General features: G+C 28.2%; 5 protein-coding genes across 7 annotated transcripts; 1 reads left to right on the top strand and 4 right to left on the bottom strand.

Annotated features, from left to right (window-relative positions):
- Positions 1-6: 6 nt before the first annotated feature.
- On the bottom strand, positions 7-7,998 carry LOC108546018 (uncharacterized). Of its 2 annotated transcripts, XM_017897926.1 has the most exons (14): positions 7,937-7,998; positions 6,891-7,125; positions 6,692-6,801; positions 6,599-6,631; positions 6,210-6,490; positions 5,862-6,132; positions 5,061-5,785; positions 4,370-4,642; positions 3,469-3,726; positions 2,594-2,902; positions 2,256-2,473; positions 2,047-2,163; positions 1,807-1,925; positions 7-1,726 (listed from the first exon to the last, which is right to left on the bottom strand). In XM_017897926.1, exons 2-14 carry the CDS (start codon positions 7,097-7,099, stop codon positions 1,554-1,556), a joined length of 3,096 nt encoding a protein of 1,031 aa, XP_017753415.1. In that variant the 5' UTR covers positions 7,100-7,125; positions 7,937-7,998; the 3' UTR covers positions 7-1,553. The 2 variants fall into 2 exon arrangements, with proteins under 2 accessions (XP_017753415.1, XP_017753414.1); XM_017897925.1 differs by having other exon boundaries at positions 6,599-6,801.
- A 640-nt stretch (positions 7,999-8,638) lies between these two features.
- Ocrl (Oculocerebrorenal syndrome of Lowe) lies at positions 8,639-13,009 on the top strand. Of its 2 annotated transcripts, XM_017897931.1 has the most exons (19): positions 8,639-8,664; positions 8,911-9,042; positions 9,156-9,336; positions 9,429-9,563; positions 9,643-9,758; positions 9,836-9,978; positions 10,087-10,260; positions 10,363-10,525; positions 10,608-10,786; positions 10,869-11,090; positions 11,164-11,299; positions 11,412-11,591; positions 11,652-11,748; positions 11,817-11,954; positions 12,020-12,117; positions 12,207-12,384; positions 12,463-12,590; positions 12,666-12,777; positions 12,843-13,009. In XM_017897931.1, the coding sequence occupies exons 2-19, from the start codon at positions 8,977-8,979 to the stop codon at positions 13,007-13,009; spliced, it is 2,613 nt and encodes an 870-aa protein (XP_017753420.1). In that variant the 5' UTR covers positions 8,639-8,664; positions 8,911-8,976. The 2 variants fall into 2 exon arrangements, with proteins under 2 accessions (XP_017753420.1, XP_017753422.1); XM_017897933.1 differs by lacking the exons at positions 12,666-12,777; positions 12,843-13,009 and having other exon boundaries at positions 12,470-12,584.
- A 1,078-nt stretch (positions 13,010-14,087) lies between these two features.
- Pen (karyopherin subunit alpha) lies at positions 14,088-16,708 on the bottom strand. The gene is made up of 8 exons (XM_017897930.1): positions 16,551-16,708; positions 16,100-16,199; positions 15,675-15,988; positions 15,340-15,595; positions 15,131-15,269; positions 14,687-15,045; positions 14,271-14,603; positions 14,088-14,183 (listed from the first exon to the last, which is right to left on the bottom strand). The coding sequence occupies exons 2-8, from the start codon at positions 16,163-16,165 to the stop codon at positions 14,088-14,090; spliced, it is 1,563 nt and encodes a 520-aa protein (XP_017753419.1). The 5' UTR covers positions 16,166-16,199; positions 16,551-16,708.
- An 887-nt stretch (positions 16,709-17,595) lies between these two features.
- LOC108546028 (vesicle transport protein SFT2A) lies at positions 17,596-18,682 on the bottom strand. Its single transcript, XM_017897941.1, has 4 exons — positions 18,614-18,682; positions 18,193-18,362; positions 17,805-17,922; positions 17,596-17,724 (listed from the first exon to the last, which is right to left on the bottom strand). The coding sequence occupies exons 1-4, from the start codon at positions 18,680-18,682 to the stop codon at positions 17,596-17,598; spliced, it is 486 nt and encodes a 161-aa protein (XP_017753430.1).
- Positions 18,683-19,498: 816 nt separating this feature from the next.
- Positions 19,499-24,337, bottom strand: Rel (nuclear factor NF-kappa-B family member relish). Its single transcript, XM_017897952.1, has 18 exons — positions 24,181-24,337; positions 23,894-24,031; positions 23,664-23,809; positions 23,414-23,577; positions 23,146-23,284; positions 22,897-23,038; positions 22,714-22,818; positions 22,498-22,609; positions 22,076-22,203; positions 21,802-22,005; positions 21,416-21,483; positions 21,080-21,325; positions 20,888-21,011; positions 20,537-20,781; positions 20,290-20,445; positions 20,077-20,193; positions 19,681-19,932; positions 19,499-19,603 (listed from the first exon to the last, which is right to left on the bottom strand). The coding sequence occupies exons 1-18, from the start codon at positions 24,254-24,256 to the stop codon at positions 19,499-19,501; spliced, it is 2,667 nt and encodes an 888-aa protein (XP_017753441.1). The 5' UTR covers positions 24,257-24,337.
- Positions 24,338-25,239: the final 902 nt, after the last annotated feature.

Here is a 25,239-nt window from a genome sequence, read left to right as displayed (position 1 = left end):
GCTCTTCAATAATTAATGGCGTATTTTTGACACCATCGAGCGAATAATCGTTTTTGATCGTTACAATGCAAATATTTATCGCGAAACATTTATCGATAAGATTTTTAATGTACATACCAAAGATCATCTTTTACATACATATTTAACGTACCTAATCGTTACCCTATCGGTGGCCTTAGTTTCCCTCAATTTTGCATATCTCAATCTTTGTACTCGTATATTTCTCTTTCGAATAAATTTTCGATGGCTATAAAGATACAATTACAACTCTTCCAAATAGCAATTAGAATATTTGTTATTTCTTATTTAGTAAGAAAATGTACTGTAAATTATTAAAACCCGATATTACTAAATTACTCGATATACCGAAACAGTTTAGAACATTGACGTTTCTTTTTATTTCTAACGATATATTAAAAGTCCTTTTTTAAACGATATAAAGAGTCAATATTGTAGCGAAGAATTCATCAATGATTTAAACATGCTAATTAATTAGTAAATTAGAAAACAAAAAACAACCACAAAATTACCTGAACCGAATAAACACAAATATAATACGATATAATCACTTTCTAACTGACATGTTTCGACCGAAAAATTGGAACAATTTCTTTTATAATAATTTTTACAATAACCTATACGATAAAGACATATAATACAGTCATCGGGCCACAAATAGCATACTAACAACGGGTATGATGATTATGTGTTATAACGCATGCGTGTGTCGATTGTACGCGTGAGGATACGAGCGTATATAACAAGTTAAATGAATATCCTGTAATAAAATTACAACAAAACTAATTTAATAAATAATCTGCAAATACAACCTTTTTTGCTACAATGTACATGCAGATTATAAACATCTTAGCAGTCTTGTATCCATTCAGATAAAGAGAGGAAATAATGATACAGTGAATGGTTACACTCCGTCGTTAAGGATCGTACTTTTAAGTGTATTCTAGTCGTAACGTTCGCCTTTATTCACTAATAAATTACGTCTGTTCAAAACCTCAAAGTCTACGTTTAATCACCTACTGTACAAATTCGACGTACGTTTACGCACTAATCTGGTATAAATACGTTTAGTTCTTTCCAAATTATTAACTCTTCCTTACACAGTTGCTGCTTTCACGTTAAACGTCACTAATGATCTGACAATTACACAATACCTCCCAAACTCAATAAACAATCACCGATAGAATGCACAACTTTACCGCTAATGATATTCAACAGTTACCGAATTTCCACATGTACATATATCGCACACGCTGTACCATCTGTAAGATGTTTACTAGGAATTCAACAACAGCGAGAAGTTGAATAATGTAAGGAAGTAAAAGAGACACAGAGGCAGACCACGAGCGAATTATTAGGAAAAATAAATCAAGAGTTTTGTGAGCAGTTTTCCATTCAATATGATGTAGTTCGATCAACATATAAACGCAACACCTTGTAAACTCTTCTCTTGATAGCCCATATCCCATTATCTTCCCCACCCTTTGTATCTCACTGGCACTACCCATTTGCCAGTTCCTTCGTTCCAGCACTGGTTATATATTGCACGATTTTAAATTGGTCCCTTGCCGACTGTAAAAAAGTATATATGCGTTGCTAAAATCTTCCTCCTGAGGTTTCTGTCTGCTTGTAATTTCATCATTGTAATAGTACCACATATCGGTGCGAGGATTTTTCGCGTATGCTGTATAGTGCCCAGCCGAGACTCCTATAATATAATGAAATCATACATAAGGACATCATATTAATCGTAATTAAAATATATGTGAACAAAATAATAATATATACCTCCAAAATGACAAACACAAGCGTAAAGATCGTATAAATGTTGTCCAACGCTTAAACCAACCAAAGGAAATGTGACTTTATCATCCAATTTCATACTAGTACATTCATAGAATACGAATCTGTAATTCATATGAAAAAATATAATTGTTACATCTTGTTACATCTTGAAGAATAGATTTTATTATTAAATCGGATAAACATATGCTGAATCGTTATTTGTACAATCAATAATAGACATACCGTTTCAAATATACTATCAGGAACTTGGGATATCTGTGAACTGTAAGAGTTTTCGTAGCGCATCGATTTCGTTCGCATTTTGGACAAAACCAAGGGTTGTTTTCATCTAATGTTTCGCTACAAAACATATGAGTATCAATATTGTTTATAAATTATTTGAAAAACTATTAAAACTGTATTAAAACTATATTATTAGTAATAAATTTTACCTCTGACTAAATGCTTGAAGACAATCGTATAAAGATAAAGGATGATGAGGCCTCTGTTTGCTAACGCTAACATGATCAATTGGAGGTGCGATCTTAGGAACCTGCTCTGTATAACGCACAGCTAAAGTATCACCATTACACAAGATTACCATGCCTGTTTCAGATACACTGCACCCCGTGCAATGTGTAGTATACATACAACGAGAACAATGATGACCCTATAAAGAAAGAAAGAAGTACATTTGTTAACATACTTTATTTTGATATTTAAGTGTATATTAAAAATTATTCATTGAGAATAATTTTTACAAAAACATGATACATAATCATACTCTAACCTGTCCTGTAACAAAATGAAGTGTATAACTTCCTTCTTGCGGTACATTTTTTTTTACAATATCGTATAAGTCTTTAGCGTTTACTCTTGAAGGTAATCTTACTAAATGTGGATAACCAAACAGTTTTGTTCCTTTACGGTTATTTGTTGTTTCGTTTGTCGTATCATGTCGCAAGACCAACGGTACATTTAAAATCCTAACTGCAGGTCTCGGTCTGCCTGTTTGATCTATTTTAATAAAGGACGACGCAGTCATATAAGTTGAACACATTGGACACATTTGCGGTTCCGTTTGATTTTTGAAGTAATTCTATTAAATTAAACATAGAACAATAACTTATAAGATATTCATTGTAACACATAACATTTGAATATACATGAATTAAATATGAATTATTATTAAAGAATGAAATGAAGAACGTCAACATATAATACCCTCAGTGTACGGCAGCCTCAGATTAGTCTGAATTGAGTTCCAGAATGTAAGTTTTCTGGCTTGCGGATTGTACTCAAGTAGCGAACCATACGGGTTTCCATCTTTCCGTTTCCAAGTACCTCTACTTCAAGCGAAGTTTCCTGGGCTAATTGGCAACGTAAAGCTATTTCTGGTTCCCGTACGTACCCTTATGATACCGTCCAGCTAGAACGTTCGTTGGTTTAATCTCAGACCTTCCCGAGGTGAGATAGTGGTAACTATGTACCTTGCTTGTACACCCCTGCCGCTAGATTGAAGCTGCCGTTTTCATCATCGGGTTTTCATATTGCGTCAATTATGATTATACAAATAAAGTAATACAAAAATTTTATTGTTTAATATTTTACAACATTCTTAGTAACATATAAAAATGAAATTATAGAAGAAATAAAATAGCCTACCTCAATGCAAGTATCACACATAACAAAATTGCAACTGTTCCCACTGTGCCTTTTCAAATCTCCGTCCAGTTCTTCGAGGCAAATTGTACATGGAATTTCTTCTCCGGTAACAGTACATTTCTGACAGGAATCAGCCTCCGTTACACGATCTCCGCCACCATCTGGTACTGAAGTGTACGCATCAGGAGGTTCCGTGAGTTCAAAGGCATATATAGATCGATTCGTATCATTGATGTGTCTCAAGAGTGTATTGTCATCCTTAAATGTAAAACCTTGATGTACAATCCAACAATGACAATTCCATCTAGTGCGATAAGCTACAGCAAGCAAGATACATAATTCTCGTTACCTACGGTGCAAGGGTAAAATGATATAATCAAGGAATGATGACTACGATGATCCAATAACAAGAGAATAAATAACAAAAACCGAAGTAAAAGTATATAGAAGAATACAAGAACAAAAAAATTAAGCCTGTATAATGGAATGTAGCCTCATAACTAAACTTTACGTTACGAGAATGTTCTTCCATAACATTTATTCTTGGAGAGCAGTATCAACGATTATCGAAACTACTCGATAAGCCGTCTTCTTCACTCTCCATAATTATTCTCGTATTAATATATAAACCCACGCACCGCTTTTTAATGAGATGGAATAAAATCAAGTTTTACTCCTAACAAAAAGAGATAACTTGAAATCTCTTTAAAAATCATATTGTATTTAAAATCGAGTGATCGAGAAACTTCGTTATTTAAATATTTTCTAAATCTGTAAAACTTTTGTCACGATGAATTGATTAATTGAGTGAAAATTGTTTAAAAGATATGTATATGCTGTATTTAAATAAACCAAAAAACTAACTCTCTCGGGTACGACGGATTGAGTTTTATATGCTTACCAAAATCTTCGATATATGATTTTCTAAAACTTCAGCAAGTGCGATATTTCCTACTGCAATATTTTCTTTGCCAAGTGTTTTCAATAGCTCCTCCTTCAATTTTCCAATACGTGACTGTTTGTTTAATGAAACGACACACCTTATAGGCTGATCGCCATTTGCAGGAACGTATGTAACGTTTAATTGTCTCTCCATTGCGTGAGGTAGCGGCACTGATAAATACATAAAAGGCTCATACGTAACAGAAACATGATTACATACTGCACAAACAACCTATAAAGAAAAGAAAATATACAAATACCAATTGTTTCAATCTAATGTATATTTACATTTATATTATGTAATTTAACATGTTCACGTCGGCGTTGCAATTCGTGTTTCTCGCAATAGGGCGGCTGCTCTACGCGCCGCCTGATGTAACATTTAAGTGTGAGCAAACGGTGGTACATACCACCCGAAGGGATATTCAAATGTGAGCCACGGATGGTACACACGAGCGTAAACGTGTTAAACGTTGTTATATATCAACAGATTGAGACCTGCTTTTTATGCTTCCTAAAGCAAGGAGGTATGGCTGCTGAATTTTGATATAGGAAACATTTTACGGTAAAAACCAATTATATGTGTTAATTACCCCAACGTACAGTCTCCACAGCAGATGAAGTGTCATATATGATAAAATTAAATTTACCTTGCTTTTAAACTGTCCCTGGAAGGTATCGACAATGATACTTCTATTAGACTTTAAATGCTTTGCCCAATGTTTGTCAGCCTCAATTTCATCTTGGGTTTCTATAGCACCATTTCCATAATTTTGTGAAATTCGCATACATTGTGAACTAATGCTTCCCTGACCATCGCGTTTATGATTCTTCTCTTGATCATCTAGCCTCATACGTTTTACATTACACTTCTCTAAACCATTATCATACTCTATATCAGAACCACTTGACGCATAATCTACACCACAATTGACTTTCTGAACATTAACTTCTTTTATTCTTTTGATACTGACACTTTTATTGTCAAAATCGTGATTTTCCATTAGATTTGAATTATCTAAAGGCATTCTACGAACATTTTCTTTCGGAAATTTTTGAGAATCATAATGAATCTCATTATTACATTCTTGTTGCGTTACTAAAAAGTTTGCATTGCTAGTTTTTGCTTCTTTATGAATATCATAGAGATCATGGTATTTTGGAACATTTTTTGAAAGTTCAATCAATGTTTCAAGCCTTAATGAAGGTGTAACTTCGTTTTTCTTTCCATCAACCTCATTATGGATAAATGTATTTGATTTAGCTTCAACAGTTTCATCAGAATCAAGCGTTTCTTCATCATCACCATCATTTAAGGGCGATCCTCGTGGTGAATTTGCAATACTATCTAATTCACCTATCGGTGAACCTAAATCTAAAATTAAGTAATTTTTATAATCATTGTAACATATCATATTCATATATTATATATTTTTATTAAATATTTTTACCTCTAGGTGAACCTGCCATTGTAACATTAGGGCTATTTGGACACTCTGGTGATGGTAAGCAGTCATACATTTCCAACAAGTCCGTATTACAATTGGAATTGCTAGTGGCAGTCACTGGGGACATTGTTTTCCCATTTGAATTCTCAACTGAATTAATTGAGTTGGCAGTGGTTGTAGATGATGGAGTTTGACAATTTTTTGTACACTTTGCTGTATTCATTTGTTCGTGTAAAGAATCCAACAAAAGTGCAAGAAATTCTTGACAATCATGCTGTTAATTATTATTATCATTATTATTCTAATTCTACAATAATGATTAACTGATCTATAAAAATTGCTGAAAGTTACCTGTCTATAATCTTTAAATTGTGAATGATATGCCCCTAACGTTTGTTTGAATTCAGTAGGCCTAAGGACACTATATTTGCCAGACCACATTTTGCCAAGGAGTACACTAAAATGCGCCATCAATGATCCAGGAGGAGGTAGTTTCTCCCCCCTTTGCTGTAAATCCAAAAAATGTCGCAGGACGGGTGGTGTTGCAGTTAAACATTGCAAACCAGCAGCCATAAAGCAAGTATTACCAAGATTGCGAAGACCACATACTCCAGCACGCAAAACTACATCTTCTATAAACATAAATATATACAAAATATTATTTACTCAATAAACCTAGTAAACAAATTTATATGAAAGTTTAGTTTTGCACATATAAATATATCAATATTTATACACACCCATTGGTGAATCATCTTGAGAATCTCCACCTTCTGAAAACAAATTATTTAGAGCTGGAGTACCAGGAGGTAAAAATGGACCATATTCTATACCAGTTCCGTTATCACCAATAGGATCTGCACCAACATCTGTGAAATCATTTAAACCAGGTGGTGGTGGAAGTGGAATAGCATAATCTGATGTAGAACTATTTGCTTCAGTCCTATAACAAAAATATCAAATTAAATTCAATTAATAACATAATTTATTAACTATATAAGTAATTATTTATATAAATAATATTAATTGTACCATGTATCTTCTATGCCCATATTAACTTCTGATGAAAGCAGTTTATCCTCTTGAAGAGTTAAAGTATGATCTAAAGAAGACGTCAATGGACTAAGACCAGTGGAATCTAACACCTCTGATATCTCTGCGACTTCAGGCAGATAAAAAATTTCAGACGATCCAATCATTGAAATATTTTCTACTTCTGAGACATCCACCTTATTGTCCATTCAGATAATAAAATACCAAGTATTACCTACAAGTGTAATTAATACAAGAAAAAGAATCAATGCACATTTGTTAAAATTAACATTATTTCTTGTTCTAATATAAATATATTTTCTTCAAAAATTTCTTTCATGCCATGACCATAGATTTTAAAATTAATAAAAGCTTACATTTAACTTAACAAAAGTTCTTTAAGTTAACAATTTATACATATACCATATACAAATCTAAAATATATCAAAATATTAAATTTCTAGTCGTATACAACATTATATTAAAAAAAGTATATTTATTAGAAACAGAAGATTTGATAAGATTCATTTGTTGCTTTGTTTTCACATTAATTTTTTTTAAGATATAACATGCATTATTTGAACATATTTTATTTACTATAAAATTAACAGTAAATAAGTACAAAAGATATATAAAAACATAAATATCGTTTTAAATTACAATTTTACACATTATATTATACTATATGAAATCATCAAACAATACTTAAATCATCCTAACCTAAGACGTCGGGAATGATTACCGCGAATTCTTTGGCGTCCTATTCTTGTAAGCCGGTAAACTCCTCAAGGAACAATTATTATCGGTAACTGGATATTTTTGTTTTTTTATAAGTAAAATTATGTTATATTGGCTAGTACACTGATCAATATGGAAGAAACTGAATTCTGTAGTCTATAAAAGTACAACTAGACCTTGCCCACTCAAATTGTAATCATTCTGTAATGGGATGTTTGAAAATTTGACAAAAATGTACACAGAAAAACATACAATTTTGTATTTAATATAGATGCATAAAAAAAAAAATAAAAACAATATTCACTTACATTGCAGAAAATCCACTTTCTTCTTCGTCAAATATCTATACCGCCATTGCAGTAAACGGCATGGTCAATGGATGCGCTAGAAAAGGGAAGATTTACCTACGGCGCTTCAGGAAGTTGGCATATTTTTCAATTTGTAATGTAGTTACTTCCTGCTTACTAGGGAAATTCCATTTATACGCCTAAAATTGCATTTTATATTTAATAAAAGCCTATGTTTATTCCAAAAAATATTCATTATGTAAATAATGATAACGACATTATAAAAGATTACATATTTCTTTTACTTAGAAAATATTATATATAAACAAACAAATTACGTAGATAAAATATTAATATTTTAATTATATCTTACTTTATAATCAAATAAAACAATCTAAGCAAACTATTCCAGATTTAATGAAAAATTCTCTTATTTTTTCAGCTCATGAAAACTCTCCATTTATATGTACACATTCTCATTGAATGAATGTATTTATACATACATGAACTTATACATGTGTAAATATTAACAAAGCTATACCACTGATTTCTTTGACACACACGAGGAAAACAAATTTAATCATGTCTAATGTCAATTACCATACTTTATCATTCTTATTTGTTCAGTGATAAATTAAATAATACGATATAAATTATTTAGCAATAATATTGGGACATATTTTAAAGAAATATAATAAACTATAAAACAAAAATGCAGTGATAGTTAAGTTTCAATACAAATAATATAGGTAATGTTTTATACAAGAGCGAGAAACATTTCATAACGGAAACTTAACAACAAAAAATAATTATTTTACTTAATTTTATAAAAAGTGTTTTGTTGATATTATTAAAATTATTTTACTTCATTATTGTTAATATACGTGCATTATGACAATTCTCAATTGTTATTCTTATTAGACACTACGATAAACAAATATTCAAATATCAAGTACCATGTAAGTTCATTAATCTAATTATATTTATATGAATAGTGTTCACATACTACGTAAGGTCTTCACATTAAGTTCAGTGGAATATAAAATATTTTATCAATAAATATGTCATCATCAGAACAATCAATGATTGTGCAATCAAAATTTGTCTCAGGGGAGACTGTAATAATTGTATCCTTTTAGTAGAAACCAAGATTATTAATTTTCATATTTTTAAAAATATTAAAAGTACAGAATTTAAAAAATGTAAAGAAGCTATTATGAATCCTTAATCATATATAAAGGCAATGGAAGCATCATTGACACAAGGTTGGGTCAAAGGTGCACGAATTGTAGCTCTTCTTAACAAGGGAACCACTCATGCATTAGCTATTTTAATTACTTCAAGAACATCTCCTCAAGTTTATAGTGATCTTACCATAGAAAGAGTATTGCCTATTGATCAAGATTTTAAATGCAATATAAGTATGTAATTTTGTTCAATTATGTACATGTACATAAGGAATTATTATAATAATCTTATTATTATGTATTATCTAACAAATATTATGTATTAGATACTGATGAAAAGCAACAAGATGGTTTAGATGTTTATCTCAGTGTCACATCGAGAAAATTACATTTGGCATTTGAAATGAGACCTGGAGTTGCAACTAGCTCTTTGGTGTCTGAAATATTTAGAGCTATAGAGGGTAAGTATATGTTACATATAAATTAATTACTTAATATTTATATTAATAATTCTTAATGTATGGTTTTTAATCATTATAGTATATCAAAAAACAAAGAATTCAGCATCAGAATTTTTATGGGTTCAGAAACTAACAGGAAATATACGTAATTTAAATTCTACTGCCAATGAAGAAGTACAAGATAATACTGATCCTGTTAGTAAATTATATACTAAAATAATTACATTTATATAAAAACTAAAAATAATGAAAATTTAAAAATATTTTTATAGTTGGTAGATTTAGAAAGCCCAGTATTAGACTTAACAAGACACAGTATTGCTTCTGGAAAATCTCCAGTTGCTGCCAGAGAATCAGTAGTACGGTATCAAATGGCATGCAAGGAGGATGATTATACATACAGTAAAACATTTCGGTTTGTTTTACTTTCTTTAAATGTTAAATATAAATTCTTACTTAAATGAAATATACATTTTTATTTGTTATAATCTGTAATTAATCTTTAATTTTATATTTATTATAGAATATTTATTGCTACATGGAATGTAAATGGCCAACCACCAAATGGTATTAAATTAAACGAGTGTTTGAGTTATGACAAAACACCTCCTGATATGTATGCAATTGGATTTCAGGAATTAGATTTAACTAAAGAAGCATTTCTTTTCAATGACACTCCAAGAGAAGAAGAATGGAGGTATCAATTTACAAGAAAATACTTATGACTTAATACCTATGCAAATATGTTATTAAACGATATTTCAGTATTATTGTTATTTATTTTGTTACATGTGTGTAGACAAGTGGTAGCAAAATCTCTTCATCCAGAGGGTGCTTATGAACAAGTAGCTATTGTAAGATTAGTGGGTATGATGTTACTTATATATGCTCTGCAGAATCATGTACCATATATAAAAGATGTATCAGTTGATACAGTAGGAACTGGAATTATGGGCAAAATGGTAATAATTTTAATATATTTTATATGCTTCAAAATCTCAAAACACAATATATAAAATATTCTAATGAATTTAACATTATCAGGGAAATAAAGGAGGAGTAGCAGTAAGCTGTTCTATTCACAATACATCTATTTGTTTCGTTAACGCTCATTTAGCAGCACATTGCGAAGAATACGAAAGACGGAATCAAGACTATGCGGATATTTGTGCACGATTATCTTTTGCAAAATATGTTCCACCTAAAAATTTTAAAGATCACGAGTGCGTATTTTATTCACTTATTATTATTTCAAAATATATATTAATAGAAATATATTTAAAAACACAACAATTTTTACTGTAGCCAGATCTATTGGTTAGGAGATCTAAATTATCGAATAACCGAAATGGATGTTACAGTTGCTAAGCAACATATAGATGCAGGAAACTATGCTCCTGTCTTAGCTTTAGATCAGTTAGGTCAACAGCGTCGTTTAGGACGTGTTTTACAAGGATTTCAAGAAGCAGAAATTACATTCAAACCAACGTATAAATATGATCCAGGCACAGATAATTGGGATTCGAGGTTTGACGATTACATTAAGAATTTTTCTTTGTATTTAAATGTTTTATATTAAGCATAAATACATCAATCATAGCGAAAAGGGCAGAGCACCAGCATGGTGTGATCGTATACTATGGAAAGGAGAAGCAATCACATCAGTAGATTATAGAAGCCATAATGAATTGAAAATTTCGGATCATAAACCAGTTAGTGCAATTTTTGATTCTCAGGTAAATATAAATATTTTTCAATAGTGCAATAATTATATATTTTAGTTTCATATTTAGCTTAGTTTAGTTTAACTTAGTTTTTCTTAGTTTCATGTTTCATAATAATTTATAGATCAGAATCATAGATATGACAAAGTATCGAAAAATTCATGAAGAAGTTATGAAGAAACTTGATAAATTAGAAAACGAATTTTTACCACAAGTAATGGTTGATACAACGGAAATCATATTTGATACTTTGAAATTTCTTGAACCTAGCAGCAAAGAACTTATAATTGCTAACACTGGTCAGGTAAATAAATTAAAAAGGAATATACATATATTATATGCATAATAATTATACTATTCATAGGTACCAGTTCAATTTGAATTTATAAAAAAATTGGGCGATACAACTTATTGTAAAGATTGGTTAGATATCGAACCATTTAAAGGTTTTATAAAGCCAGGTACGATTTTTTCCCCTTTTTCTTAGCTAATTGGATATTTTATAATCTTGTTTATATATTATATTTAGGAGAGAAATGTGATACTAGATTTGAAATATATGTTGATAAAAGATCGGCGTGTAAATTAAATTCTGGAGAAGATAAATTATACGATATTCTAATATTACATCTTGAAGGAGGAAAGGATATATTCATAACTGTTACAGGTAGCAATATTTTAATATTACATCACTTTTAGAAAACAAAACAGTAGATTACATAATTTTCTTAGGTACTTATGAAAGAAGTTGTTTTGGATCTTCAATGGAAGCTTTAGTTCACATTCCAGTACCAATCAGAGAAATTCCTATCGGTAGATTAATGGAACTCGTAAGTGTACATATATATAATGTTATATTAAATTATTCTTTGAAAGTGTTTATATTGAACTGTTGTTAATCTATTTCACTATATCATAGGAAAATAATAAAAATCTTTCGCAAGAACCATATGCAATACCGAAAGAAATATGGCTATTAGTTGATAGATTATATCGACATGGTATAAAAACAACGGGGCTTTTTAAAACATCCGGACTTCCGAGTGAAATTATAGCTATAAGAGATTGGTTAGACAATTGGAGTCAAGATCCAATGCGTATCCTAATCTAAATATCCAACTTACAATATTATACATTACTATAAATCATTTTAAAATTCCTTGACTTTTACAAAGCTGGTAGCGTACATTCAGTTGCAGAAGCGTTACTCTTACTTTTAGAATCTACAGCTGAACCTTTAATCCCATACAATCTGCACAGTGTGTGTGTATCTGCAGCAACAAATTATTTACAGTGTAAACAGGTGACTGAATATATAATCTTTTAAAAAAAAATAATATTATGCATGTTTTCTACTATTTTAATTTATTTTCTTTAGATTGTGATGCAACTTCCAGAAATAAGGAGAACAGTTTTTGTTTACATATGTTATTTTTTACAAGAATTATTAAATTATACCCAAGACAATGAATTGGATGCCAAAACCCTCGGTAATATTTTACTTAATTTATTTATTATCATAACTAATAAATTTATTTATTTATTCATTTTATAGCAACAATATTTGGATCAATTTTCTTAAGGGATCCACCAAGAAGTAGAAGCGATAGAAACCAACGAAGTCGTACTCATGTTGTTCAAGCAACGATTGACCGAAAGAAAGCAGCATTTGTTTATCACTTTTTAGTAAATGATCAAAGCGACTTTATTCTTGGTCGATAGTAGTATCTAAAACTTATAAAACAAGTATTTGTTAAATGAGATTCAGCTAATGCAAGCTTTAAAAGATACAAAACATTTCAAGTGTTTTGTTTACGTGAAAATAATCATATAAGTAGCAGTATGTTAGATAAATATTTTGCAACATTAATATTTCTATAATTAGTACTTAACAATTATGCGAACAAAGTTTTTATGAAACAACGCACGTAAACAACTTGCCAATTCAGAAGCATACATATAAAAATATATATAAATACATTGTATGCTACTGAAATACTCAGTTAGATAATAAGAAATACGTGTTACAATTCCATATAGTCTTTGTAGCCTAAAATGATTAAGTACGTAACAAATTAATTTATTTATAATAAGAAATTACTTGAATTATTTTTAGTTAATTTTATATTAATTTGTATTTATTAGTATTTAATATCGTGGTATTCTAAATGTATAAACAACTGACAAACTTGTCTTTACTCAACGCTTATGACTGTATTATATTATATATAATTATTGAAAATATACTACTATCAACATACGTTAACTTTTATCAAAATTTTATTAAAAAATACATATAAATCGTGACAAGTAATATAGCTTATAATATTTATAGTCACATAATTTAACGAATCATGACAGTTACGTGTATAATAAAGGCAAAAACACAAAAATAATTGATAGATATAATTTTAACGCTGATGAAATCTGAAAATATGTTTCAGTACATGTGTGTTTTAAATTTGAAAAAATACAACATATTAAAATGAATTTAAAAATAATTATTAGAATATCACAAAATACATAATTAATATAGAAAACGGATTCTGAAACTACAATTATTAAAAATGGTAAAGGGAACTGTAGATAAATAAACTGCAACTTTAAATCTATTTATAAAAAGGAACATTAAATGGAAATCGATATCATAGAACACACAAAATGTTAATAAAGCATTATAAAAGGAACAAAAATTTGTCTTTAATATTCATTTGTAACGACGAAAAAGTGTAAACCTATTTACAAAATGAACTGAAACACACTCTAGTATATTAAATATCATAAGATTGATAAAGAAATTTTAAAAATTGAAATGCTTTTGTGCTGTCTCAATTGGTTTAAATTCCAATGGTTCATCAGTTGCAGTAGGTGTCGTCAATGTTGATTCTTCAGCATCCTATTTTAATATAAAAGATTGATGCAATATTGAAGTAAGTATATCATTATTGGTGGTTCAATGTTAAATTATCATAAAATTTCTTACCGCGTCTGAAAAGAAAGTATCTATCATTGCAGTAGCTTTTTGATATACTTGTTCTACATCATGATTCTGAAGGGCTTCTAGTTTGTCCAAACCACCAATTTCTTCTATCATAATAGCTACTCGTTCAATTTCCCCCATTTTTGCCGCTGCATTGAAAATATTAGTTAAACCGTCAAGAACAACTATTATTGTTTTCCAATCCTTTGCATCTAGAAGGTTACAAAATGGTGCAAGCACTCCCAGTTGTACTAATTGGGCTAACTGTTGCACAGATCCACCTGAAGTTAAGTTTGTTACTGCCCATGCTGCCTCCTTTTGAGATTTAAGATCGCCCTACAAAATAACAAACAATTATATTAAAATGTATAATTAATTGAATTTAATTGAACAGTTAATGAAAAATATGATTTATTTACAGATTGTAGAACACGTATCAAAGGTGGCAACAATCCAGCATTTATAACTTGTTGAATTTGTTCCATGTTTCCAGCGGTAATATTACTTATAGTCCATGCTGCCTCTTTAACAATATTAATACGATGATGTTGTAGCAATAATCCCAAATGTTGCAAGCCACCTGCTGATATTATCGCATCAGTTTGCAGATCATTGCCTGTAACTATATTTCCAACAGCCCGAAGTGCTGGTGTCAAGACTGTCACTTCGTTTGAAGCAAGTAATTGTACAAGTTTTGGTATAACTCCACACTCGACAACTGCTTGTATTTTATCATTGGAACCATCCGTAAGATATGAAAGAGCCCAGCAAGCATCAGCTATAATAGAAAAATCATTTATAATTATAAAATTCCTATTACAATTAAAAATACAATAAGTCATAAATAAGTATAACTAATTTACCAAGTATATCTTTATCACTATTACTAAGTAAACGATTTAACACTGGAAGAGCAGTTCTTACAACTTCAAATGGAGGTGGAGGATTTTTATTACGGCATAAATTTGACAATGTCCATACGATGTTACGTGTAAATGTTACCTGTAACAATAATAAATTTATTAATATTATTATAACTATATTAAAATAGATATTTTATTTAAATACAAACAGATGTATCAGGTTTAATTAATTCTAGTAAAAGTGGCATAGCATCATATCGAAGAACAATATCCCGGGTTACAGGTCCATCTCCAGCAATGTTTCCAAGTGCCCACACTGCTTGTTCAGCAACATTGGATGATGCAGATTTAAGTAATGCAACCAATTTTGGTATAGCACCATGTTTAACAACAACATGAGTTTGTTCTGATGTACCAGATGCTACATTTGTCAGAGCCCATGCTGCTTCAAATTGCAATGCATCACTGCAAATATTTTATATAAATAATAATAAATAATTTATAAATTAATAAAATTAAATTAAAATAATTTCAAATTACATACTTGTGATGATAATCCAAAAATTTAACACACAGTGGAACAATTCCACGTTGTATCATACAGTCTATAGGTGGATTTTTTTCTCGGCTTAACATTTTTCTACATGACTGCGTGGCTAGGAGTTGAACTGTTTCATCCAAAGATTTCATAGCATTAACAATTTCTTCTATAGATGTAGAAATTGGTGAAAGGTTACTTTCATTCACAGGATTCTGTGATTCTTTTCCTATATTCAAATTTCGCCGTTTTAGTAACTGTTCATCTTTTCTAGCTTTACGTAATTCCACAGATATTTCACTCCTTCTTCTACGTGCCTCCTATAGTGACAAATTATATAATCTTATATGAACTATTTATTAAATAAAGTACATAAAACAATATTTAATAAATTTAAATGTAACGTATATTTCACAAATATGAAAACATACCTCATGTTTATAATTGAATTTAAAATTAGCTTTACGATTATGGCAATCAGCTTCTGGTGCAGGCATTTTTAAATTAAGGAAATGGAATATAAATTTTCCTCTGTAAAAACATAAACGGTAATAGTCGCTAATATATGAAATTATAAAATAAATATAATAGATTATAACAGTCGTACAATAAAAAAAAAATGAAATTATTGCTTTCTATTTACTAATTATGTATATAATGATTATGACGTAATTGAATATAATAATTGTACTAGTCAGTCAAAAAGGTATTATGAATGCAAACATGGTATTACATTGCAAACTGCACTAAAATATTTCGATATTTCAAATCTAAGTTTCCTAACGGTTATTTACCACTTTTTTTTAGTTGTTCTTTACATTATATGATATCTATCTATAGTCTAATTTTAGATATATATTAAAATCCAGAAATTTCACTTACTGTAAGTGTGTCAACAAATATTAAGATATGCAAAATAGAACGTAGCTTATCGAACACTTCGTGAACCGTTCGCGACCCGCGCGTAGAAGGTATAATGGCTGCTGAAGAATTTTCTTTGTACTTAGAACCTGTTGCTGCTGATCGAAGGACGTAAAAGAAATTATTGTTTATATCTTCATCCAATTAGAACTGCCATCTGTGTATGACGAAATAACAGTTTGAATTATGATTGGTAGTTGCAATTATGATGATAGATGATTGGTTATTCAATATTTAACGTTCAATTTTTAAATTAAAATAAACTAATCAAAATACCATTTACCTTTATAAACTTCGTACTAATTTATAATATTAATATAAATTAATCTATTTAACTTCTATTATTTATTTATAATTATTATAATAGTTTTAAAATATGACAATGTCTATAGCATTTAGCGAAGCAATAATGTCATAATAAAGCATTTTGATTTTATTAATATTTTATATTTGTTTTTATATTTCTTCTTTTTTAATGCTTATCTGTATTGAAAAACAAACACTAAAAGATTAGATTATCATTAGCATAATTTAGTGTCACGTATATTAGTGATTAATATAATTATATGTGTGTTCACAAAAAATGTAAATGTAATAGAAGAAATAAGTAAGTAATAGAAACATATATCGGAAACAATATAAAAAAAGACACAAAATAATTTTATATTTATTTAATATACAAAATTATTAATTACTTCACAAAAATTACATTATAACTATAAAAGAAATAATATGAAAATATTATATATTTTATGTGAACTTAGTAAATTCAATTAATTACAATGATATTACAAATATTACAATACTTAATATATATTTAAAGACATCTTATCATATGAGGTATGTATGTATCTTAATTGTTATAATTTCTATTTAATTAATGTTATATTGTGCTTTAAGTCTGTTTCATATTTCAGTTCATAACTTGTGTAATATAAAATAACAATGTACAAATATTAACATGTTTATTAAGTGAGATAGTTTATTGTATGTTTTGTCAACTTTTTCATGTGATACATGATTCAATAGTCTTTTTAACAGCATCACGTGCATAGGGAATATACGACAAAGAATACCAAGTCATTGCCAATGATTGAATAATTATAAATAAAAGAGCCAATCCAGCATTCTTCAGCTGAAAAGATGCATGTTAATTAAATCAAAAATTATATTATTATAATATTTATATATTATGAATTTTAATAGTATACTCACATGTAAAGCTGCAAATAATGTTAATGCAATTGCCGCAAATACTAAAATAGTTGCAATCACTCTTGTAGTTGCAAACATTTTCTTAAACTGATTGAATGGACCCATTAGAAAACATGTGCTATGAATAAAATAAAAAACATATTGTGTTTAGTAGACCTATTGTTATATTTTTTTATAAATTACATACAAAAGATCATTATATATACTTATAAGAAAATAAGGGATTACTGAAAATATATATTACACTAATTTCATGCTAAAATAATTTTTATAATATAATGTATTTATTGAATTATTCAATGTTATATCTTTTGGTAAATAAAGAGACTTTTAAAGGAAATACCTATATAAAAGTTTAATGTTGTTTAATTTAAATATACTATTCTACCTTGTTAATGAGATGATATTCCCTAATGTATAAAATATAGCAAATACTGTAAGTCCTCTGTGTAAAAATAATGCAAAGGATCCAAGGAAGGAGCAGAGAAGACCAACAATAAAACAAATAGCAAAACCTTTTATTCGAGTTGACCAACTTAACGTACTTTCATTCATAACCTAAAAATAAAAAATTATACAATTTGGTTTATATTAAAAAATAATTTCATTGCTAATAAATGTCTTCTTTTTTAAATATATAAAATCTTATGTTCTTTTTACTTTATAAGCTTACCACAAAATCCACATCAGTCTTCCATTAAAAATTGTATGCATTTAAAATGACAGTTTTACATAAATAAAATGAAATTACGTGTAAGAAAAGAGTAATGTTATTGAAAGTTATACAACTTTAATATGACATTAATTACCTGAGTAATAATACCACTTTCTTCATCACATTGATCATTACCACTTAATGCTCTCCTTAATTTATCCATTTTCTTTAAATTTTAATGTAATTAATTATTAATTTAAAAAAATAGAACTTTTACTTTAATATTATTCTAATTCAACACAATATCCTTTTATAAAATTAGAAACGATCCGCCTCCCGTAAATATGTGACTCATTTCAATATCCAAGTTTGATAATTATGACATAAATTGTACAAATATTTAAAAGTGAAAGAAAAAAATACAATACAATCTCCAACACTTCAATAACCTTTTTGAAAAGAAATGAATAATATACTATATGTAACAGCTGTTCTGTTGAATTCCACAATTCAACACACACTTTAGTTAAAAAAAAGCATTTTATTTTGAATATAAATATGTTAATATATGCAGGATGTCGTCAAAATGTTCAATAATGCAATATGATACATTTTTAAAGAAAATAAAAATTTTCAAACAAATATAAAAAAAATCAATCGTTTGATAGGTTGGGACGATAAGAAGTAGATTAATGTTTGGTTAAGCATATCAAGTATTATCTATATTGTATTGCAATAAAATAAATTGAAGAAGTTATATTTAGTTTATGCAATAAACTATTTTAATCTCAAAAGACTCAATGTGACATTTTTTTCAAACCTAAACAGGGAAAATTAAAATATAATTTACTTTTCCATGTTCAAATATGCTACATATATTTACTTATATTCGTTGAAATTACAAAAAACATTATATTTTAATAGATTTAATTAACAAACTTAAAAAAATATTTATGTATATTTTACATGATACTGATACATATTATATTATATATATTATTACATAATATAAATATATTTAATAACAGACAAATGAATTTTATGAACATATAGATAAAATTTCATTTATATAATCAGCTGCTTCTTCCTCTCCAATTTCACTTAACATAGTTTGTACATCCATGAGTGTTACAGATGCGTCTACCTAAACAATTTTTTATACATCTTATGACACAAACATTCAAGAATTTTGTAACTAAAAAATATAATATGTAAACTTACATCAATGTAATTTAAAAGAATCAATGATGGACTTGAACTGTGCTGAAATGTTCTTAACAAGTGTTCAATATTTAAATGTTTTGCAAGTTTAAGCCATCCTTGTGTTTTGTCTAATAAAATGGATAACTTTTGTTTATGTTCATTGTTTAACAAACTGATTTCTGATACTTCATCTTTTAATTCTAATTTTGTAGCAACTGAACACACTGCCTTTGTGGTTTCCTCAGATTGGACATTAAGCAACTGTAAAATCTTTACAAAAAATGTTTCATTAATCTAGAAATTTACCATATTTATCCGATTTAGAAATTAATATTTATATTAAATTTTTAAATTAATACTATTATTAATTTATTGTATTCAAATTTATTTCTATGAATGTAAAATAATAATTACGTCTGGTTTATTCATAGCCAAATCAAATGATGACTGCCCAATAGTTTTTTCTGTATTTTCATCATCTAAATCTGCTTCAACTTTTACATTAATACATGATTCATCCTTTGCACCTACCTATTGAATATATATGAATAAATCAAATAAAAAATTTTACATATTTAAACAACAAAAAAGAAGAAATAAAATTTTTTATAGAAAAAAATAACATACGTCATTTGAGTCTCGATTATGATTTTGAATGTGTGGATCTGCACCATGTTGTATTAGCAATGCACATAGTTCGTTCGCTCGCGTTCCTGTATATACAACTGCAGTATGTAAAGCAGTATTTCCACTAAAATTTCTTTTATTTACCGATATATTCGTCTGTAATAGCATAAGCATCAAATCATATGATACCCATAATTAATAATAAGTAATAAGTAAAAGTAATAAGTAGTATACATAAGCAGTATACCTTTTTCAATAAATATTCAACTATATTTTTATGACCTCCTTCAACAGCTACATGTAATGCTGTTCGACCATAAGACATATCAGTACTATTTACATTTGCACCTGCACGATGAAGTGAACATACAGCATCATATGATCCTGCTTGTGCTGCGAGATGTAATGGTGTCCATCCAGCATCATTGTAAACTTCAATATTAGTCCCTTTCTCAGATAATAGCACATCAACACAAACAGCATCTTCGCGGTCTAAAATGAATGATTCTATTAAGACTTTACTTTCCTTTATACACATTAAAATAGTTCTATGATATGATTTTCACGTGTATTGATTTTCTTCAACATTTCAGCTTACTTTTCACAGCTACATGTAGTGGAGAAAATCCATGCTCATCTGTACGATTTGGATCAGCTCCAAGTATAAGTAATGCTTTTGTAATTCCTGGTCGGTTTTGTAAAACAGCATAATGTAATGGTGTCTAAACAAAATATTATGTTCATTATAATGTATTATATGTAATATATATATGAATAAAAAAATATTTACTTTTCCAGAACTATTTTGACTATTGACAAGTGTCTTACAATCTTTATTAGTACTCAATAACAATAAGAAGTATTTAACAATATCACGTTGATCGTAACGAAGTGCTGCATGCAATGGAGAATCCCCATATGTCGATCGAACTTTAAGCAGTTTTTGAATATGTTCTTTTACACCTTTTACATCCTTTTTCATACATTGCATAATTTCAATAAGTGTATTTCTAGCGAACATTATATCATCTTGATGCTAATAAAAGAGATATCAATATTACTGATTAATTACAAAATATATTGTGCAAATATATTAACATATAAATAGGAAATAAAGAATACGTACTTGCATAGTTGATGAGCCATCAAAAACTAATGCATTCTCATCACCGTTGCTAATATGTAATAAATATTCTACAAAAAAGTAAAATAAAAATTTTCCTAAACAAACTCAGGTTTTGGAAAGTAAAGATTTGTCTATGCTAGTGATTATGAAAGTGAACTAATATATGTATTTCATTTCCAAATATTAGAAGTTTTGTGCTTTAAATATATTATAAAGTAAAAAGTTAATCACGATAAAATTACAAACTCAATTTAATAAGTCGATTTTTCGTTATTTTAGCAAAAATATCTTTATTGCAATATAGATGAATGCAACACAAAATAAATGATAAAATCATTTCTTTCAGTTTTATTAGCACTTTCACAATTACTGGCAAGTATACTTACTGTCAAAATCTATATTGTCAAGGAAATCTTTGTTCAATGGCGATGTAACACCTTCGGACAAAATTTCTTTTAATTCTTTAGAAATTTCTTGACTATTACCATTTAAAATCTCTGATATGCTTTCAAAGCTAGTATGATTAGAAGTTGGTTGTATATATGATAATTCTGAACTTCCAGAGTGAGACATTCGTTGACGTTTTCTACCTAAATATATATTATTTTCATTTTAAATTTACTTTAAATTTATAAACAATTTAACTTATATGTAATTTACCTATAATTTTATCGCTTGGTTTGTAAATAAACTTTTTTGGATCAGAACAACCTCCATCAGATCCCCGTTCTAACTGTATAAAAACTTCTTTTGGAGAAGTAATATTGCAGTCTCTATAAGGTGGAGTTCTATAAGAAAAAAAAGAAAGAAAAACAATAATTATTATATATCAATATAAAAATCTTTCATCATTGTACTAACGTTATATAAATGTTAGTAAAATATCAATAATCAAATACAAGGGACAAACACAAGGCACTTCCAAACTAATAAAATAAATGGAGAAAAAAGGAAGTAATATTTTTTTATTCGAAGCCGCGTTTTCGAGGAAAATGAGATTAAATTTTTCTCCCATATTGTATTTATCCCTTATAACCATTGAAAAAATATTAAGGTAGTTTATTTTTGATAGTCTACTACACCGAAATACAATAGCATATTGATGATGGACATCTAATTCTGAAAAACGACCATATGCACTCCAAATTTCACAATCATCTTCATTTAATTCAAAAAATTTTATCTTAATATTTCCTGCAACAAAAGTATTAAATTAAAAATATTTATATAAAATTATTGTTTTTTATATTTTGTCACATCAATAAATTTTTACTGAATATATACATGTCGATAATTACTTTTTTGCACTTTCTCTACAAGTATAAATATTTCCTCATCTCCTTCAACACTACTAGTATGTTTATCAAGTCTGCATATTTTTAGTTCTCCAGTTAATGCACTCTCTGTTAAATTACAAAACATTTTTTTATATTATTTTGTCGATATATGTCGATTTAAATATACTGTTACTTTTTACTTACTGAGATTATTAATAGCATTTGAATATACAGGTTCCGTTAATGGTATCATATTTTCATGTTCATCCAAAATAAATGCTTGAAAGCACAGTGCAACACTATTCAAATTTACATGCTTTTGGTGGCATTCAGCATCAGATTTAATCTTTAAGGTGAAATGCTTTCTTAATTAAATTTCCTCTAGCTTACATTTTCATAATCTTATGTTTGAAATAACTTAGAATAATTAGTATATATGATAAAATAACATACCTGCGTGTCTTCTCGTGTGCTAAGAGTTGCATTTATATTGGTACTCTTTTTCTTTTGTAAAGCTTCCCTCCTCATTTTTTTTATAAGTTCATCTTTAACATATTTTTTTGCAGTGTGTATAATTGCCATTCCATGAAATCTAAATATTATATTATAATGTTAATGATAAATAATAGAAATGAGTAGTAAAACAATAGATACTATTAGTAATGTTATTTTAATTAAATTTAATTTTATTAAATTAACAAAGGAATATTATACAACATACGTTGCAGTATATCCAGTATCTGCAGATACTTTAACATAATGTGGATCATCATAATCCATACCACCATCTCTATGAACTAATCTATGAGCATGCGGAATTCTTTGACCTTCATTACTTGTAACCAAAGTACATTGTATTATTGCAGTTTCCATAAAATTATGTAACTAAATAACATATTAGAGATATTTATTAATTATTTAAATAAGTTAAAACCATTTTTTATTATTGTTAATATGAAACATATACATACTTGTACTGTTGGTGCATTCTTATGACGATTACTGTTACTATTTGAACCCACCAGACTTCCATGTGTTCCTACCATTTCTGACTTGTACCGAAATCTAAACTTTTCTACTGGTTGTTCCAAAATTGTTAAATATGGTACTTCAAAGACTTGAACAAAAACAATGACATATTTTTTAAAAACTTAACATAAAAGGAAACAAATAATTTATATAATATAAGAAAACATTATACCTGTCGCATCATTTAATGATATAAAATCAGTGGCTTGAAATGGTGACATTGCAGTAGATATAGGCGAATTAACACTTGCTGTCCCTTGAGATCCACTAAGTGGACTACAAGTACCTTGGATATTCATTGTCTGTAAATCTTTGAAAAAATAATGCATTTGTAAATATGTCCCTTTACTATATATAAATATACTTAGAATAATTTAAATTATGATTTTATATTAAACTTATGAAATCATGTCATACTTTTTTTTGAAATACTGAAATTAAAAGTAAATGAATAATTACCATATCCATAACAGGCAAAATCCTGGATTTCAGAAGTGGGGTCTAAAATTGTATTGTTTTCGTAAACTTCAAACATTGTGAATATACAAAGAAATTTATACAATTAAACGAATGTTCTTTAATTCAAATAAGATAATATTTATAAATAACGAATATTAAAAACTAAATAGGTACATCAGAAACTTAAAAAGTTATATTAGCTTTGATAAGCAGATAATACCTCTTGAAATATTTACGTACTCACAGAATATGAATATTACTTATCTTAACAATGCGTCAGAATATAACCTTGACGCGAAATGTAGGTTTTTCCCCATCTAACTGCGGTAACAACCAATCATTCTTTACAGATTAATTTTCTACAAGAAAAAAGCTGCAGTATGCAAGTAATTATTGGATCCTTTCCAATGTATCAATTTTACATAAATTCTATAAACAATAATATTAAAAACTATGATATTCATATGTATTTATTGATTATGTCAAATTATATGTATTCTCTTTGTTATATATACTGGGTGTCTGCTGTTTTATCTATACTCGGTGTAATATCTGTGAAACGGCGAAATATAGGAAAGAAATGTTAAAACAAAAATTATTTGGTACGAAGGAGGACATAATATAGTATAAATATTTATGTGAATGAAATGATGAATGAGATATCAAGGTCAAGTTATTTTTTTTTAATGGAATGTTATATTTTTTTATATATAATAAAAAAACATACATTAATACGAATCCAATGAGCTATTAACAGTGCCATTTTATTCAGTGGAAAGTTTTAAAATCACCGAATCATATAAACATTTATAGCATACATTCATCTAGCTATCGTGATAACGTGATTGGTCTTACGGTCATTGCTCACAGGCAAATTTGTAATGATCTATCGATCGCAACTTGTAGCGAAATTTAAAAAAATTTGTTTAATTTTTTGTCGTAAAAAGGAGTAACTTGACCTTGACATTTCATCCACTACTTCTTTCATAAAGATTTATATTACATTATGTTCTTCTTCATATTAAACAATTTTTGTTTTAACATTTTCTTTTTTTATTT

This window comes from Eufriesea mexicana, unplaced genomic scaffold (assembly GCF_001483705.2).
Source record: "Eufriesea mexicana isolate 0111107269 unplaced genomic scaffold, ASM148370v2 scaffold596, whole genome shotgun sequence".
In the NCBI taxonomy this organism is placed as follows: Eukaryota; Metazoa; Arthropoda; class Insecta; order Hymenoptera; family Apidae; genus Eufriesea; species Eufriesea mexicana.
Note: the sequence above shows the minus strand (reverse complement) of the source record. Positions and strands in the feature narration are given on the sequence as shown.